General features: G+C 45.7%; 1 protein-coding gene across 3 annotated transcripts in view; it reads left to right on the top strand.

Moving 5' to 3' along the window:
• LOC137562861 (E3 SUMO-protein ligase ZBED1-like) overlaps positions 1 to 18,162 on the top strand; it is a 167,978-nt gene that overhangs the window by 94,909 nt on the left and 54,907 nt on the right. For 2 of the 3 annotated variants that reach the window (XM_068274631.1, XM_068274629.1), the window contains exons 1-2: positions 2,919 to 3,021; positions 15,981 to 16,047. In XM_068274631.1, coding sequence (XP_068130732.1) covers positions 2,936 to 3,021; positions 15,981 to 16,047 — 153 coding nt within the window. In that variant the 5' untranslated portion in view covers positions 2,919 to 2,935. Of the gene's footprint in view, positions 1 to 2,918; positions 3,022 to 15,980; positions 16,048 to 18,162 lie in introns of those variants that run through there. The other variant, XM_068274630.1, reaches the window with a different exon arrangement.

Below are 18,162 nucleotides of genomic sequence, written 5' to 3'. Positions count from 1 at the left end.
AGGAGGGTGCTAGTGGGTAGGGGGAGTCGTCAGTGGAGGGAGGGGAGAATGCCCGTGGGTGGGGAGGAAGGTGCCCCTGTGTGGGGAGGAGATTGCCCTACGGAGAGATGACAGAAATGATCGAGGTGCCAGCCGTGCCAATAAGGGATGCGGGAGCCTGCTTTATTGCTCCCTCCCTTCCTCTGAATGCCCCCACCTGCTGTGAATGTGTCCCCCCCCCCTGTAGGCAGTGTGTGCGAAGCGGTAGGTCCTCTTACCGCAGATCCATGCGCACCGGCAACTAGTCTCTACTTCCTGTTTACCATGACATCACAGGACGTAGAGACTAGTTGCCGGTGCGCATGGATCTGCGGTAAGAGGACCTATCGCTCCGCTCCGCACACACTGCCTACAGGGGGGGGGGGACACATTCACAGCAGGTGGGGGCATTCAGAGGAAGGGAGGGAGCAATAAACAGGCTCCCGCATCCCTTATTGGCGAGGCTGGCGCCTCGATCATTTCTTTTCTGTCTTCTCTCCCCAGCCGGCCGGGACTTAAGGGGGGCTTCCCGGGAGCGCGGGAGAGTCCCCCAAATCGGGAGAATCCCGACCAATCCGGGACTGTTGGGGGGCATGAAGTGGGTTGTGGGCAGGCAGTGACTCTTTGCCACTGACACCAATAAAAAGCAGGTAAGCAAGGCGTGGATGTTGGGGGGGGGGGGAGCGAAAACAGTGATGGAATTTTGGGTGGAAATTGGTTGAATGTATCAATCTGAGATCTTGGGAAATCTCGGGCCAATGTGATTGTCAAGTGCGATAATCATGGCATGCGATAACCACAAATGATAGACACGACGTAAACCCCGGCCGGTGTCCCTCAAAATGTATTATGTACCCCCGTTGCCTGTATTTCTGCATTGGCGCTCCACATGACTACTGGCATATACACGATGTGGGGTGCGTGTGTGACGTCATTTGGGCTGGGGCTGCCATGATAACAGGCCTCTGGTTTGTGTTTCCCCCCAGGCCAAAAAGTCCCAGTCCTCCCCTGGAGGGACAGTCCCTCTTTGGGAGCCCTGTCCCTCTGATTTGTCCCTCTTTCAGGACGTTGTACCTCTTTCTATGTAAATATTTGTATTTATCTACCGAAAAATGTGTTCGACTCTAAACTTTATTCCCATCCTTAAAGAGAACCCGAGGTGGCCTTGTATTACGTAAGTGGGGCACAGAGGCTGGTTGGGCACACTAACACCAGCCTCTGTTGCCCCATCGTGTGTGTCAAAGACCCCCCTGCTCGCCGCTATACCCCCGCAGAGCTGGCGACACGCAGCGTGTAGAGATGGGAAGTTCGGATCTTTTCAATGATCCGGATGATTCGAATCGGATCATTGAAGAGATCCGGATCTTTGATCCGAATCTCGGATCATTTTACTACTGGAAGCATTCGGGGGTGAAATGAACAGCAGGACAGGTCTGTGGACAGGAGAAGGGGAGGGGGTGGACACACAGAGAAGGGGAGAAGATGGACAGAGGGCAGGGAGTGGACAGAGAAGGGAGGAGGGACGAGCAGAGAGCAGAAATGTTTGCACGTAATACCCACATGCTGAAGTCATATGCTTTACATATATTTCACCTATATGTTCATCTGTACACTTTGAAAGAAAAGGTCGCACAGTGAAAGAAAGCATTCCCAGAAGATAAGTGCAGCTGTTTAGTGCCGAGTGCAGGAGGATTATATTGCCTTTCAATCACACTGTCTGCAAAGTTACTGAGCTGTGCTGAGCCAAAAGTTTCCCATGTGGTCACTGTGCAGCACTACGGAACAGCCAGCCTATACTCAGCAGCACGTTATAGCCAGTATGTGTGCTCTACACATATCTGGCAGTGGCACCCATGTCCCCTCTCTGTCATCTACCTGTCTCCCTGCAAGGCTGCCTCCCTTCCAACAGAGCGATCCATCTCTGCTCTGCTTCCAAGACCCCGCTGCCCGCTGAGAGGGGGCGTGTCGCTCCTGGCCCCGCCCCTTTTGTGATCCGAATCACTCATTTTGATGATTCGGATGATCGACTCATAAAATAGATTCGGATCAAAGATCCGAATCGTTCATGATCCGGACAACACTAGCAGCGTGTCGCCAGCACAATGTTTACTCTAGCGCTGTCTGTCAGCGCCGCTCCGCCGCCTCCTCTGCATCGCCGCTACCCGCCCTCGTCCCTTCCCTCCCGCTGATTGGAGGGAAGGGACGAGGGCGGGTAGCGGCGATGCGGAGGAGGCGTGGGAGCGGCACTGACAGACAGCGATAGAGTAAACATTGTGCTGGCGACGCGCTGCGTGTCGCCAGCACTGCGGGGAGTTTAGCGGCGAGCAGGGGGGTCTTTGACACACACGATGGGGCAACAGAGGCTGGTGTTAGTGTGCCCAACCAGCCTCTGTGCCCCACTTACGTAATACAAGGCCACCTCGGGTTCTCTTTAAATTGATATATTACTAATTTTCTAATGTTAATATGAAGGAAAATAAACCAGGGTAGAAAGGACAAGTATCGTTTGAGTTATAAAACACATTTTTCTTTTGAAATCTTCATGGTATTCCTGACTAGGGGTGTGTCGGGGGGGCGTGTCTTTCTCATCTGAAAAAATTGTGAGGTATGTCATAACCCTGTAAATTGCTGTGTGAAAGATATAAACTTCCGTGATATAACTGATATTAATAATATTCCAATTGATAACCGCTCTATAGGCCCATACTGCCGCCACAGGAAGATACTCCGCACGGCGAGCAGTTCGAGGCACGAGCTCAGTTCACACACATTCGCTTTTCCCGCGTTTTGCTCTTATAATGGAATCAGCGCCCTCAACAGACATGGCGGCGACGGTTTCCACTCTCTCCTGCGCAGCCGCCACGATGCCCCGCCCAAGCTGGCGTCACGCGTCAGCAGCACGCGACTCTGTACGAAGATGGCGGCGGTAACGGAGAACGAGAGTGCGGAGGCGGGAGGAGGATCCGGCTTCAGCCCGGGAGGGGGCGGGGATAACCGATGCGGGTAAGCAGTGTGGGTGGGGCATGGAGTTGCACGGTGCTGATAAGGGGTCGTGTAGGGAATGTAGGTCTGATGTGTGGTTGTGTGCTTCTGAATGGAGGCAGCGAATGGCCTCTGCAGGCAGCACAGAATGGACATGAGAAGTGGCTTGGCAAAGGTTAAACTCACTGCAAGTTGTCCGCTTTTCGTGCAGAGAGGAACTAAAAATCCCAGAAGCCCTTGTGCATGGAGAAATATTATAGGCTGGAGAATGTAGTACTTCCCTCTTGCAGCACTGGGTTTCTGGGACAACATCTGTATGGAGCTTCTTCTGCCCTCTTGCACTCTGGAAAAGTAAGGGAAACTCAGATCCGATTGCCGTACAAACCTCTGAGGGTGGGAGTATCCCCATTTGTGAGAGCAAGAGCCTAAACATATAGGAAAGTATTGTACTTATAACATAACTCCCAACTGTCCTTCTTTTGGAGCCCTGTCCCTCTTTCAGAACGTTGCCCCTCTTTCTGTGTAAAATATATATATTTCTCTACTAAAAAATGTGTGTTGACTCTAAACTTTATTCCCATCCTTTAAATTGATAAATTACTAATTTTAAAATGGTAATATTAAGTAACATTAACCAGGATAGAAAGGACCAATGTGGTTTGAATTATAAAACATATTTTTCTTATGAAATCCTCATGGTATGCGTGACTAGGGGTGTGATGGGGGCGTGGCAGGGGCATGGCTTAACTGTCCCTCTTTCTCATCTCAAAAAGTTGGGAGGTATGCTTTATAGTTCCCTGAGAAACCTTTAAAAATGCATGATTTACTCCAATGCATGATTTACTCCATACTGTACTTGGAGTATACTTGTACCAATTGCAAGATAAGATTGCAGCATCCTTGTTGTGGTTATTAGCCACCAGAGATGGCAATGATAAGCACCTGTATTATATAACGGGATCCTACAGAACAGCAAGTGTTCCTGTTACCTGTAAGGGCCCGTTTCCACTAGCGCGAATTCACATTCAGACAACGCATGCGGATTCGCATAGGCAATACAAGTGGATGGGACTGTTTCCACTTGTCAGTTTTCATTTGCGTTTTTATGTGCAGGATTTTTCTGCACGGTAGACCCTGCAGAATTCGTGTGGAATGCAGGCGAATCGCAGGCAATGTATTTAATAGGGAAATCGCATGCGTTTTTTGCCTCGATTTCGCGTGCGATTTCGCATTGAAGTAATGTAAATTGACACAGGCAGTGACATTGTTAAAATCGCATATACCCTGCCTATGCAAAATCGCATGCGAAATCGCGGCAAAAAACGCATGCGGAATCGCATCCGCATGCGATTTTGTCAGCGGTGATATGCGGCGATTCCGCACCGCACTAGTGGAAACGGGTCCTAGAGTTGTGCTGCTGCTGACGATGTGATTACCGCCTGTAAGTAACGTTCAAGAGATATTCAGCCTCCTATGGAAACAATATGCATTGTGTAATCCTATGGGAATTATGGATCATGAGAGGCATCTAAATGCCAGTAGAGTTTGGGGAGCCTAGCAGGAAAACGTATAGGGCTCATTTCTCACAGCAATCTCTGTAGCACAAAACATTCTGAATAGTGTAGGCATAGTTTACTATAATCTATCTGAAACCTAGCACTGCAATCTTGTCCATCCAGTCACGTATGTAGAATTTTCCTACGAGGTTTCCTGCTTGCTCACCTAAATTAGACTAGCTTCCCCCCCCCCCCCCCCCGTCTTTGTAGTGGGCAGTGTATCTTCATAAACCTTACGACCGCCTAATGCCGATAGGTGGCCACAATGTGGCTCCCTCAGGATCGCCTAAAGGTGGCCATACACTGGTCGATTTGCCATCAGATTCGGCCAACAGATAGATCCCTCTCTGATCGAATCTGATCAGAGAGGGATCGTATGGCCATCTTTACTGCAAACAGATTGTGAATCGATTTCAACCTGAAACCGATCACAATCTGTGAAGCTGCTGCCCCCCTGCATACATTACCTGTTCCGGCCAGCGCGAGTCCCTGCTGTCTTCGGCTCCGCTCCGGCTACTTAACTTCCTGTCCAAGGGAAGTTTAAACAGTAGAGGGTGCTCTACTGTTTAAACTTCCTGCCGGGACAGGAAGTTCTGTGTAGCTCTGGAGCCCGAAGCGGAGAAGACCAGAGGACTCGCGCAGGCTGGAGCAGGTAATGTATTACCGCTGTATTGCGTCGGTCGTCGGGCATTCGAACGCCGCTAGCGACATACTCCCGACCCGCCGGCGACCGAGAAAAATCTTCCGCACGGATGGGTCGATGGGAACGATCGATTTCGGACGGAAATCGATCGTTCTGTCAGCGGTGTGCGCGGTGATTTCACAGCCGTTTCGATCACTGTGATCGAAACTGCTGTATATCGGCGGGAAAATCGTTAGGTGTATGGGCCCCTTAACTATGATTGGTGTCAAGTCCTCGGGGAGTATAATGCAGGGGATTGGGCGCTTGAGTAAGGGAGCTGAGCTCTGAAACAGTCTGCCCGGCGGCAATTTTTGCTGGCAGACTGTTAGATAGGGAAACTGCCGTTTATCTACATTGTACAGCGCTGAGATCTCCTGCTGTACGGGGACAGCTCTGTCACAGCTGTCCCCTCGATTAGCTCAAAAGATGATCGCTTCATAGGCTAATGCCTATGAGAGCTGATCACACTGATTTGCTCCCTGAGGGGAGGGAGAGATGCTGGGTAGGGAAAATTTAAAGAAAGATTTTTTTATTAAAATTAATAAAAAACAAACATCACAGCAGTAATCAGATGCCACCAACAGAAAGCTCTCTTGGTGAAAGAAAAGGAGGCAAAATTCATTTGTGTGCTAAGTTGTATGGCCCTGCAGCGAGCTGTTAAAGCTGCAGTGGCCTGAATTGTAAAAATAGCCTGGTCACCAGGGGGGTGTAAGCCTGTGGTCCTCAACTGGTTAATAAGGTCTATGAAATAATGAGTAGAAAGGGGAAAGTCCGTACTGCTGATATATGATTTAATCCAAGAGATGTGTACAAACAGGTCACAACTCGAAATATGCACATGCTATTGCTAAATTTCTCATATATCTGTACATAGTATTGTGATCAGTGGCGGTGGGTGCTGGGCATTAAAGGCTGACGACCGTTTTGCACAGACTGCGTTTTTGCAGGGCAGTGTGCACAGACCGTTAATATACTGTGTATAGCCGGAAATCTGACTTGCAGCATCCTGCTGTTATTGGCTCCACCCACTCTTCTCCCAGGTGCTGTACATAATCTGCTGGAATGCATCTGTGGCCCAATCCCCATCACTCATACTGCACACTCTGTAATGCCAACATATGCTTATACTCCATTTAAGTTTCCATAGACAGTATAATAAACTGTCTCCCCCCTCCCCCCCCCCCCCCCCCCCCAATACATAGGCAGTGTGTCCCCATATGTTTTCCCCCTCCAGAACCCCACAAATCATTTGTCAGTGGTACCTTTTTAAAGCAGATCCGAGATGAAAAACTAACCATAACAAGTAACTTGTCTATATACCTTATCTAAAGTGTAGCTAGATGTCCACAGTAAATCTAGCTGCAAACAGCTTCAACAGTTTATGGTTATTTCTTCCTGTGAGACAATGAGAGTGGCCATGTTCTGTTTGTAAACATTACACACAGGCAAGCTGATCTGTATCTCCAGCCCTCAGCCTGTGAAAACGTCACTCCCCTCTCCTTCTCCCCTCTGCCTCTGAAATCTCTGGCTAGTAACCTCCTCCTTCCCAGACTGAGCTCCCATAAGCCCTTGCTACTAAGACTCAGGGCCCGTTTCCACTATAGCGTTGCGGAATCGCCGGCGAATCACCGCAGGCGAAATTGCATGCGGGTGCGATTCCGCATGCGTTTTTTGCCGCGATTTCGCATGCGATTTCGCATAGGTAAGGCTGTATGCGAAATTAACCATGTCACTGCCTGTGTAAATTAACATTAACCACTTCACAGCTCCAGTACAGTATATCTACTCCCCTGCAGACTTCATCTAACCGCCCAGGGGAGTAAATATACGTACTCCCGCTGCTACCACTGCTGAAAGCGCTCCCGCTTATTTGTGCACTCGTTCATGTTGCCATCTGCCCGCCAGGAGATCAATGAATGAGAAAGCAATTCCTAATCATTGATCTAAGTCCCCGTACCAATTATCGGCACCTTTTATGAGAAGCTGCACGATCATTCTAATAAATAAAAGTTTCCCATCTTCAGTACACTTCCTGTAAGCATACATATTTCGCTTACAGGACATATAACAAAAAAAAAGACTGAGGCCATCTTTTGGCCAAATAGTAAAACTACATCTAAAAGTACTTTTTTTAAATGCAAAGACCTGTTTTTACATTTTAAATTAACCCCTTACCTCCCACACTCCCCAATAGTTACCAACATTTATTTTTTTTGTAAAAAAATACAATGAAATAAATTTACAATTATAAAAAATGCATTAATAGTTTTCTTAGGGACTGAACTTTTTTAATATGTATGTCAAGACGGTATAATACTGTTACTTTATAAATTATGGGCTTTTTATTAATGATGGATGCAAAACTGAAAAAAAATGCATCTTTATTTCCTAATAAAATATTGGCACCAGACATTGTGATAGGGACATCATTTAAATGGTGTATTAACCGGGACATATGGGCACATTAATTACGTGGATTTTAATTACGGTAGCATGCATTATTTAAAAATTATAATGGCCGAAAACTGAAAAATAAGGATTTTTTTCCAATTTTTTTCTTATTTTTCCATTAAAAAACATTTAAAATAAAAAAATTCTTGGCATAATGTACCACCCAAAGTAAGCCTAATTAGTGATAAAAAAAAAGACATTTAACACATTTCATTCTGATAAGTAGAGATAAAGTTATTGGCAAATGAATGGAAGGAGCTGAAAGGTGAAAATTGCTTGGATGCTGAAGGGGTAAAACCCCTCAGTTGTGAAGTGGTTAATACCTATGCGAAATCGCGGCAAAAAACGCATGGGGAAAACGCATGCGATTTCCCTATTAAATACATTGCGTGCGATTCGCCTGCATTCCACATGCAGGCGAATTCTGAGGGCCCTACCCTGCAGATTTTTCCTGCACAGAAAAACGTGCGGGGAAACGCACAAGTGGAAACAGTCCCATCCACTTGTACTGACTGTGCGAATCCGCATGCGGGCAACGCATGCGGATTCGCGATAGTGAAAACGGGCCCTCAGAGTGCCTAGGCTCTGGAGAAGCTGTGGGCGAGGCTTGTTTAGTTTATAGGGCATTCGAGTATTAAAACAAAAACAAAACAAAAAAGTATTTGGCTTGAGGAATGCTCTATAAACTATATGAAAGGAACACAATCATGCAATGAGTAAAAGTTTATCTCGGATCCACTTTAAATAAAAATGAAAACTATACTCACCTGAACTCTCAGAAGGGTTACACCTCATCTTCACCAACAAGTCTCCCACTCATCGGGTTATCAGCTAGAATGTATGTGCAAAAAACGCACATTCAAAAATCTCTGAAAATTACTTTACAAATTCGCTAAGTGCTAGTGATTGTGATTTTTTTTTTTTTTTTTTTTTTTTTTTTTGTGTGTGTGTGAGTTAAGCGTAAGGGCTCAAACGCACTAGAAGCCTTTTCTAAACGTTAGTGATTTGAAAAAGATCTTGCTAATGCAATGCTATGGGTTTTTTTTTTTTATAAAATCACATCGCTCTAGTGAGATCACACCCATAGCCAGTGGCGGCGCCAGCGGGGTGCTTTGGGTGCTGAAGCACCCCCTAAAATTCTTCAAGCACCCCCAAAGCACCCCCCAGCGTGAACTGACTTTTGGCGTCTAATATACGCCCTGTCAGTTCACCGCAGCGGCAGAGCAGGGCTACGGTAAAATGGCGTCCTGTTTGATCGCCGGCGGCGATCGAATAGTGGGAGGGATGCAGCAGGGAGGGGGGAATCATGTAGCTAGAGCTGGGCTAGCTACATGATTTAGAAAAAAAAATTCAAAAAATACTGCTGCGCAGCCACCCTGGCGATCTTAATAGAACACCAGGGTGGTTAAGAGAGGGTTGTAAATAGTGTGGGCCTGTTGGGAGGTTGTCAGGCTTAAAGTGAACCAGAGACAAAGCACCCTCATGTATTTTACCATATATATCAGTGGGAACATTGGAGAAAACACCTACCCTGCTCTGTTTCTTTCTTCACTGTTCAGCTTGCTTCTCATCAGCCCTGATAAAATCTCCAACAGAGCATTCAGTCTGGCTTTGCTACAATGACTCAGCTATAATTATTTCTGAGCAGAGCCAGAAGGGGGCAGGCTTGGGCTTAAAAAGACATCACAGAAGACAGACTCAGCTATAATTATTCCTGGGCAAAGCAAGACTGAATGCTCAGTTGGGGATTTTATCAGGGCTGATAACAAGCAGGCTGAGCAGTGAAGGATGAAGCAGAGAGCAGGATAGGTGTTTTCTCTAATGTTCCCACTGATATATGGTAAAATGCATGAGGGTGCTTTGTCTCCGGTTCACTTTAACGTACCTTTGGGAGCTAGTCACTAGCTCCTCATCTGTATGCACGCCTCCATCTTCTTCAGCCAGGATAGAAGAACATAAATCTGTAACTATAAAAAATTCCCCTGGGGGGTACTCACCTCAGGAGGGGGAAGCCTCTGGATGCTAATGAGGCTTCCCCCGTCCTACTGTGTCCCATGGTGGTCTTTCGCTGCCCCTCCGAGCAGTGGGCATGTAAATATTTACCTTCCCGGCTCCAGCGCAGGCGCAGTAGCGGCTCTCTGCTCCGAAATAGGCGGGAATAGCCGATCCTAGTCAGGTCCACTCTACTGAGCAGACGCAAGTCTCCTGCGCAGTAGAGTGGACCAGACTGAGATTGGCTATTTCCGCCTATTTCCGAGCCATGAGCTGCAACAGCGCCCCCGCTGGAACAGGTAAAGGTAAATATTGCGCAGCCTGACAAATTGTCGGCTGTACATTCAATGGGCTGCAGCGAGACCATAGTGGGATGGAGGAGGACAGGGGAAGCCTCGATAGGATCCAGAGGCCTCCCCCTCCCAAGGTGAGTACCCCCCAGGGGAACTTTTTTTTTTTTTTATTACAGTCTCTTTAAAATTGCTGGGAATGGTGTGGATACATGCACCCAGCTTTTTGCCTTCAGGTGCTCCAGTAATTGCTTACTGTAATGGTCCATCTGAGGCTCGCCTTCCTTATCACATTGTGTGCCTCCCTTCTGAAGGCTGTACAGGGGCGATGGGTCATGGCAGGAGTGTCTGGATTATGAAAAATGCAGCTTCCACATATGCTGAGCACAGCCCCCCTTCACATTGGGGTCGTGCAGTTCGTCTTCTTGGATCATGGCCATGCAGTAGTCGCGGGCCGCGATCCCGTCCGCCTTGTCACTAATCTTCAGGGAGGCCCCGCTCAGCAACGGGGGACAACGGAGTAGCGAGGGTAGTGTCCTGAGGCTTTCCTCTCAAGGTAAGTTTAAGTCGAACACGTCGATTAGAGCGCAGGAGATGTGGGCGCAGCCTGGGCCACCATAGACCGTAATAGGAATTATGGCAATAGCAGCGCACAGAGAGTAACTTCGGCGTCGTCAGAAGATGGAGCTGAAGTTACTTTTAAACACTGTAATTGAGCTGCCAGCAATAGCTGGAACCCAAATTACATCATTCCCCGCTATCCAGAGGGGGAATAGCAATGATCGCCGCCGGGAACTTGTGCAGGAGCAGGTTAAGCCGTATATCGTTAATGTGCATGTTTTGTGGGAACATACTACATGCTATGCGTTACAATGGCATAGCACACTCACTGCATTGTGAACATTGCATAGGTGGTGGACACACCCTCCTCCCCTGATTGGTTATGGGGATATTACGCAACATGTAAATGTAGCTGCTATTTGCCATTATCACCTGTTGGAGGGGAGAGTCCTCACGTGACTGTGAAGTGTGGCTCTGTGCTCCGTTAAAAAGATGGCCACATATCCATCTAGCCCACATACCTACCTTGTCATCCGTCCCAAACACTGCTTCCATGAGGTGAGCCCATTTCTTTTACCGAAACTGTAGTATTCCTGCAGATATATTTTCTGTCTGTTTGCTGTGGTCTTTGTTTTACTACGCTGCCTTCGTATTCTCTATGGTATGTTTAATGCCCGTACCCTCCATGCCTCTCTTCAGATTACCATTGTTACTGTTGCTTATAGACAACCAGTCACTGTGTCTACATACACGTACCATGTCAGTCTATTTTCCATTTATAAGCAGGGCTGTGGAGTAGGTACAAAAATCATCCGACTCCAACTCCTCAGTTTATGAAACCTCCAACTCCGTCTCCAGGCACCCAAAAAAGCTCCAGCTCCTCGACTCTGACTCCTTAGTCTACAGTCCTGGCCAAAAGTTTTGAGACTGTCAAAAATATGAGTTTTCACAAAGTTTGCTGCTAAACTGCTTTTGGATATTTGTTTCAGTTGTTTATGTGGTGTACTGAAATACAATTATAAGCACTTCATATGTTTCAAAGGCTTTTGTTGACAATTACATGAGATTTATGCATAGAGTCAGTATTTGCAGTGTTGGCCCTTCTTTTTCAGGACCTCTGCAGTTCGACTGGGCATGCTCTCAATCAACTTCTGGGCCAAATCCTGACTGATGGCAACCCATTCTTTCATAATGACTTCTTTGAGTTTCTCAGAATTAGTTGGTTTTTGTTTGTCCACCCGCCTCTTGAGGAATGACCACAAGTTCTCAATGGGATTAAGATCTGGGGAGTTTCCAGGCCATGGACCCAAAATTTCAACGTTTTGGTCCCTGAGCCACTTAGTTATCACTTTTGCCTTATGACACGGTGCTCCATCGTGCTGGAAAATGCATTGTTCTTCACCAAACTGTTGTTGGATTGTTGGAAGAAGATGCTGTTGGAGGGTGTGCTGGTACCATTCTTTATTCATGGCTGTGTTTTTTTGGCAAAATTGTGAGTGAGCCCACTCCCTTGAATGAGAAGCAACCCCACACATGAATGGTCTCGGGATGCTTTACTGTTGGCATGACACAGGACTGATGGTAGCGCTCACCTTTTCTCCTGACACGCCTTTTTCCAGATGCCCCAAAGAATCGGAAAGGGGCTTCATCAGAGAATGACTTTGCCCCAGTCCTCAGCAGTTCATTCACCATACTTTCTGCGGAAGATCAATCTGTCCCTGATGTTTTTTGGGGAGAGAAGTGGCTTCTTTGCTGCCCTTCTTGACACCAGGCCATCTTCCAAAAGTCTTCGCCTCACTGTGCATGCAGATGCGCTCACACCTGCCTGCTGCCATTCCTGAGCAACCTCTGCACTGGTTGCACTCCGATTCCACAGCTAAATCCTCTTTAGGAGACGATCCTGTCGCTTGCTGTTTTAAGCACATTTTCATGTTAAACAATTAGTAAAGTACGTGTCAACACCGCTCTACCCACCAATCACTGGAGTTTTCATGTTAAACACATTTTAAAATAAAAAGATGGTTTTTACGAGACTTCAAAGTCTCTCTTTAACAAGAATTAAACCTCTTTCCTTGAAGTTCTTGATGATCCTATAAATTGTTGATTTAGGTGCAATCTTAGTAGCCACAATATCGTTGCCTGTGAAGCCATTTTTATGCAATGCAATGATGGCTGCATGTGTTTCTTTGCTGGTCACCATGGTTAACAATGTAAGATCAATGATTTCAAGCATCACCCTCCTTTTAATATGTCAAGTCTGCCATTCTAACCCAATCAGTCTGACATAATGATCTCCAGCCTTGTGCTCGTCAACATTCTCACCTGAGTTAAGAAGACTATTACTGAAATGATCTGAGCAGGTCCTTTAATGACCGCAATGAAATGCAGTGGAAAGTTTTTTTTTTTGTTTTTTTTTGGGGGGTTTTCAGTTAATTTTCTTTTACAAAATCTTTATTAAAGATACCATATTGATTACAACTTTGCTTTGTGATGTTTTAACGTTAAGATACAGATCTCATGAGTTGTATACAATTGCCAACTTCCAACAATATTAACAGAACTATTGAACTATACTTATTTCCAATATAGATTTCCAATTGCATACAAAATAGCAAAAACTATTGGAACTTAACATTTATTAACGTTACAGTATTAACAGTGTTAGTACCTCCAGATACAGATAACAGTGCAAGATATTTTTAGTTTCAGCAACAGTAAGGGCATAATGTCCTAGTAGGTCTTATTTCAGTATATTAAATAGTGTTAGTAGGGAACATCTTAAAGATGCTCCAATCATCCCAATCATTATGATATTTATACATGGAGTTTGATAATGAATGATGTATAAGATCCATAATCCTCAGATTCTCAACTCTGGATAACACTAAATTGAATAGCACAGAAGGTTGCTTCCAGCTTTTGGCAATTGGGTTTTCAGTTAATTTTCATGGCAAATAAGGACTGTGCAATTCATCTGAACACTCTTCATAACATTCTGGAGTATATGCAAATTGCTATTATAAAAACTTAAAGGGGTTCTGTGGGGGTTTCTGTGGAGAAAAATTGCCACTTACCTGGGGCTTCTATCAGCCCCCTCCAGCGGTAATGTCCCACGCCGTCCTGCTCCCATCCGCCGTTCCCCGCAGCCGGCAACGGGCTATTATTTGTCTGTCACACAGACGAATACTGCGCGTTGCCGCGCCTCCGCTCGCGTCATCTGAGGCTTACTGCGCATGCGCAATACAACGGAGTCTTGTACTGCGCTTGCGCAGTAAGCTTCCGATGACGCAGACGGAAGCGAGCGGTTGCGCGGCCTCTGTAGCGCAGCCGCAGTTGGATACCATGCCACGCTAGACCGGGGCCGGCGGCGGAGAACGGCAGATGGGAGGAGGACGCCGTGGGACATTACCGCTGCAGGGGGCTGATAGAAGCCCAAGGTAAGTGTCTGTTTTTCTCCTCAGGAACCCCTAACAGAACTCCTTTAAGCACCAACTTTTCTAATTTCCAATATTTTTGACATTCTCAAAACTTTTGGCCAGGACTGTAATACTTACCATGGTTGTGGATTTGATACAAAAATCATCCGACTCCCACTCCTCAGATTATTAAATCACTGACTCCAACTCCTGGTACCCAAAATTACTCCAACTCTGACTCCACAGCCCTGTCTATAGGATAGATAGGGTTCTGGTTATTTTATTGTATATAGCACCCTCATGGTGGTTTTGCATATAAGCCTGGTTTCTTTACTTCACTTTATTGGCTATTGGCTTCTGTAGCAGTTGTATTTAAAGTGGATCCGAGATAAACTTTTACTCATTGCATAATTGTTTTCCTTTCATATAGTTTATAGGGCATTCCTCAAGCCAAATACTTTTTTTTTTTTTTTCTTTAATACTCTAATTCCCTATAAACTAAACAAGCTTCACCCACAGCTTCTCCAGAGTGCCTTGGCACTCTCAGATCCATGAAGCAAGGGCTTATGGGAGCTCAGTCTGGGCAGGAGGAGGTTATTAGCCAGAGATTTCAGAGGCAGAGGGGAGGAGGAGAGGGCTGGAGATACAGATCAGCTTGCCTGTGTGCAATGTGACAAACATGGAGGCTCTCGTATCACAGGAATAAATAATCGTAAACTGTTGAAGCTGTTTGCAGCTAGATTTGCTCTGTAAACTAAACTTTAGATAAGATATATAGACAATTTACTTGTTATAGTTAGCTTTTCATCTCGGATCAGCTTTAAAGTAAACCAGAGACGAAGCACCCTCATGTATTTTGCCATATATATCAGTGGGAACATACGAGAAAACCCCTACCCTGCTCTCTGTTTCATTCTTCACTGTTCAGCTTGCTTGTTATCACCCCAGATAAAATCCCTGATTGAGCATTCAGTCTTGCTTTGCTATAATGACTCAGCTGTAATGATTCCTTAGCAGAGCCAGAAGGGGGCAGGCTTGGGGTTGAAAAGACATCACAGAAGACCGACTCGGCTATAATGATTCCTGAGCAAAGCCAAACAATGCTCAGTCGGGGATTTTATCAGTGCTCATAACAAGCAAGCTGAACAGTGAAGGATAAAACAGAGAGCAGGGTAGGTGTTTTCTCTGATGTTCCCACTGATATATGGTAAAATGCATGAGGATGCTTTGTCTCTGGTTCACTTTAATGCTTTGTGTTCTAGGTCCTGCATAATATCACCGTACTATTGATAGCTATACATCTGGTTTGTTGGGTTCCACTGTTTCTTTCTCCATATTTCCCCCTTACTTCTACTAGACATTCTTTCTCTGTTTCTTTCTGGCTCCTCCCCTTCTCCCCACCCCCTTTTTTTTCCTTCAGGGGAATATGAACCCATCAGATTTGATAAGTGTGATTGAATCTGCCAGGAAGTGAATAGGAAAATAATTGTGTGTAAGGGTAAACAGAACAAATAGGCGTCTGTAAGTTTGGACACACCATGCCCCCCCGTAGGCTTCAATGAGAATTACAGCTATAGCTGCGCTCAGAAGGCAATTTGGGCGCCAATTAAAGATGTAGCGCAAATTACTTTAAAAGAGCATAATTTGGCCTCCAGCAAAAGCTGTCTTTCCCCATTGTCCATGGCAGCCTGGAGGGGGACTTTTGCAGGAGCCAGGGAGAGCTGTTTTTCAGCTTCATCTTGCACCCATATTTCTTGCAGCCATTCTTACATGTATCAACATTTAGACCTCTCAAGTGCCGAGAGCTTTGGGAAGACTACATGGAGGTTACACCCCCTATACAGGTGTGAAAGGATTTACTCATTTGCAAGAGACATAAAAATTGATAGGTACTCGGAGTTCAGATGATAGAAGTACCTGTAAAACAACCAACCCCTCCATTTGTGTTTCTGTAATATTTTTATCATATTTATTATGGCAATTACTGCATATGTGTTGAAGTTGATAACTTACCATATTTTGTTCCTTGTAGGGTTTCCATTCAGCTGGGCTCAGGAGCTGGACCGGACACAGAATCCTCCAATGAAAAGGTTGCTGTGGTAAGTGATGTACAGAGCTGGCTCTGTAATTGGTAACACCCTTAAAGCCGCATCTACACGCGTAGATGCGGCCGCGATGTTCCTTATCAATCGAGCCGCTGATGCGGCTCTATTGATAAGATCCGACAGGACGGATCTCCGCACCGCCGATTCCCTGCTCGCTCCCCGCGAGGGGACAATGGCAAGGAATCGAGCGGAAGATAAGCAGCGCCGGCGCTGAGGAGCGGGGAATCGAATCCGGAGCGGGTACACGCGGGGACGCGGAAGAGGCGATCCGGCGGCTAATTGAGCCGCCGGATCGCCGCCTCATCTACACGTGTAGATGAGGCTTGATACCATCTTGTAGTGATTCTGAGGGGACAATAATTGAACTCGGCACATAACAGTTCACATGCACCAGCGTGCTTCTTTGTTGGACACCGATTACAACACAGTGGGCTGTATGTACTGAATTTGAGGAATGGTGGCAAGACTGCCATTCCTTTTTTAAACTAGAGACCTCACTGAATCACACTGCTACAAGACATTTTAAGTAAGAATATAGTAAAAGTTTCCTCTCTTCTGCATCATTCTTGTGTTAAGTGTGCCTGAAAAGCAAGGTTAATTTTTTTTTAATTTATTTTTTTTCTTCTTTTGGGGGCCTTATCAGTTACTGAGGTCATTTATCTCCAAGCAGGGATGGCCTGTGTGAGATGCGCATCATTCTTATCTGATGAAGATTGTGTGCTACTTTTATGAAAATTCAGGAGCTCAACAGTCTAATGCTGCGTATACACCATGCGGTTTTCCAGCAGATAGATGGTTCGATAGATCATTTCCGACATGTCCGATCTCACTTTCGTTTTACCACTCGATTTCTCATAGAAGTGAATGGAAAAAGAAAAGAAAAACGAGCGGAAGATAAGAGAATCGAGCGGCAAAATCGATCGAGCAGGAAAAACGCATTGTGTGCTCCTAGCATAAAATTCATCCATTGGCAAAGGAGAAATATCATGATCTTTTTAGAAAATGTGTTCTTCTGTATCTCGATCTTTTGATTGAGGGGAATGAAATTGACTGTGAGGATATTGAACAGGTCAAAAAAAAACTATACTGGCAGAATCTAGTGAAGAGTTCTTACAATCTTGCATTACAACATTTGAGAAAAGGTTGATTCCTATACAAGATCAAATCAAGAAACATAAAAATGCTAAGTTTACACGAGATCACCTGGATTATGAACAGCAGAAAGTCTTCTCATGGTGATGGGGACAAACTAATCAATAAACCAAGAAGAGGAAACAAATGGAGAAGGAAACGTAATCCCTCAGGTAACAAATCTGGCCAGGATTCTACTTTTGGGTCCCCTGGGGGATCCCCAAGATCTTCTGGTGATGAGGTCCCTTTAACAGACAAGGCTCAAAAAAGCAAAAAAGCATATTGAAACAAGTGTCTTGGAACAGCCGACAAGTGAGACGCTCCGAAAGAAACAAAGTAAAATTGTTTAATTCATCTGGAGTATCTCTGGATGATGCGGTTCTGTGTTTCTTGAATAAAGGACTCTGGTACTGTCCAGTTGTGGAGTTTGATTTTGTCCAATTTGAGCAAGAACTGTTTCTCATCACACAGAAGTTGGCTCTTCATAAGTTTTTCTCTACTCAACGAAGACCATGGGACAGTCCGACCACCCCGGATATAGTTCAAGTACCTCCACTGGTTGGAACTTCAGCTAATTATTGGTATGCATGCACCTTACAAGACCTATGTGAACTCTCTGAGACTGGAACTTTGAATCTGGTAGATAGAAATGCACCACTGCCTTACAACATAGGTCTTCTTTTAATCCACCCACAATTCCTGGTGGTTCAGTTGAATTGTTCCAGCAGAGAGTGCTCGCAGATTGTAGGGCTTTGATTTATCCAAAAGTGCAGTCAAATTTATCTCCTGCTGAGAAAAAAGCTTTGAAGTGGTTGCTCAGTAGACCGGATTCTACTGTGAAGGAGGCAGATAAGGGGGGTGGGGTGGTGGTTAGGGTTGCCGCGGTATACCAGTATGACGATATACCGCAGTTTGGTTGTGCATGGTAATCATACCATGCACAATCTTGTTTTAGGGGGCGGGGCGGGCGACGCAGCG

The sequence above is a fragment of the Hyperolius riggenbachi genome, chromosome 3 (assembly GCF_040937935.1).
Source record: "Hyperolius riggenbachi isolate aHypRig1 chromosome 3, aHypRig1.pri, whole genome shotgun sequence".
Classification (NCBI taxonomy): domain Eukaryota; kingdom Metazoa; phylum Chordata; class Amphibia; order Anura; family Hyperoliidae; genus Hyperolius; species Hyperolius riggenbachi.
Note: the sequence above shows the minus strand (reverse complement) of the source record. Positions and strands in the feature narration are given on the sequence as shown.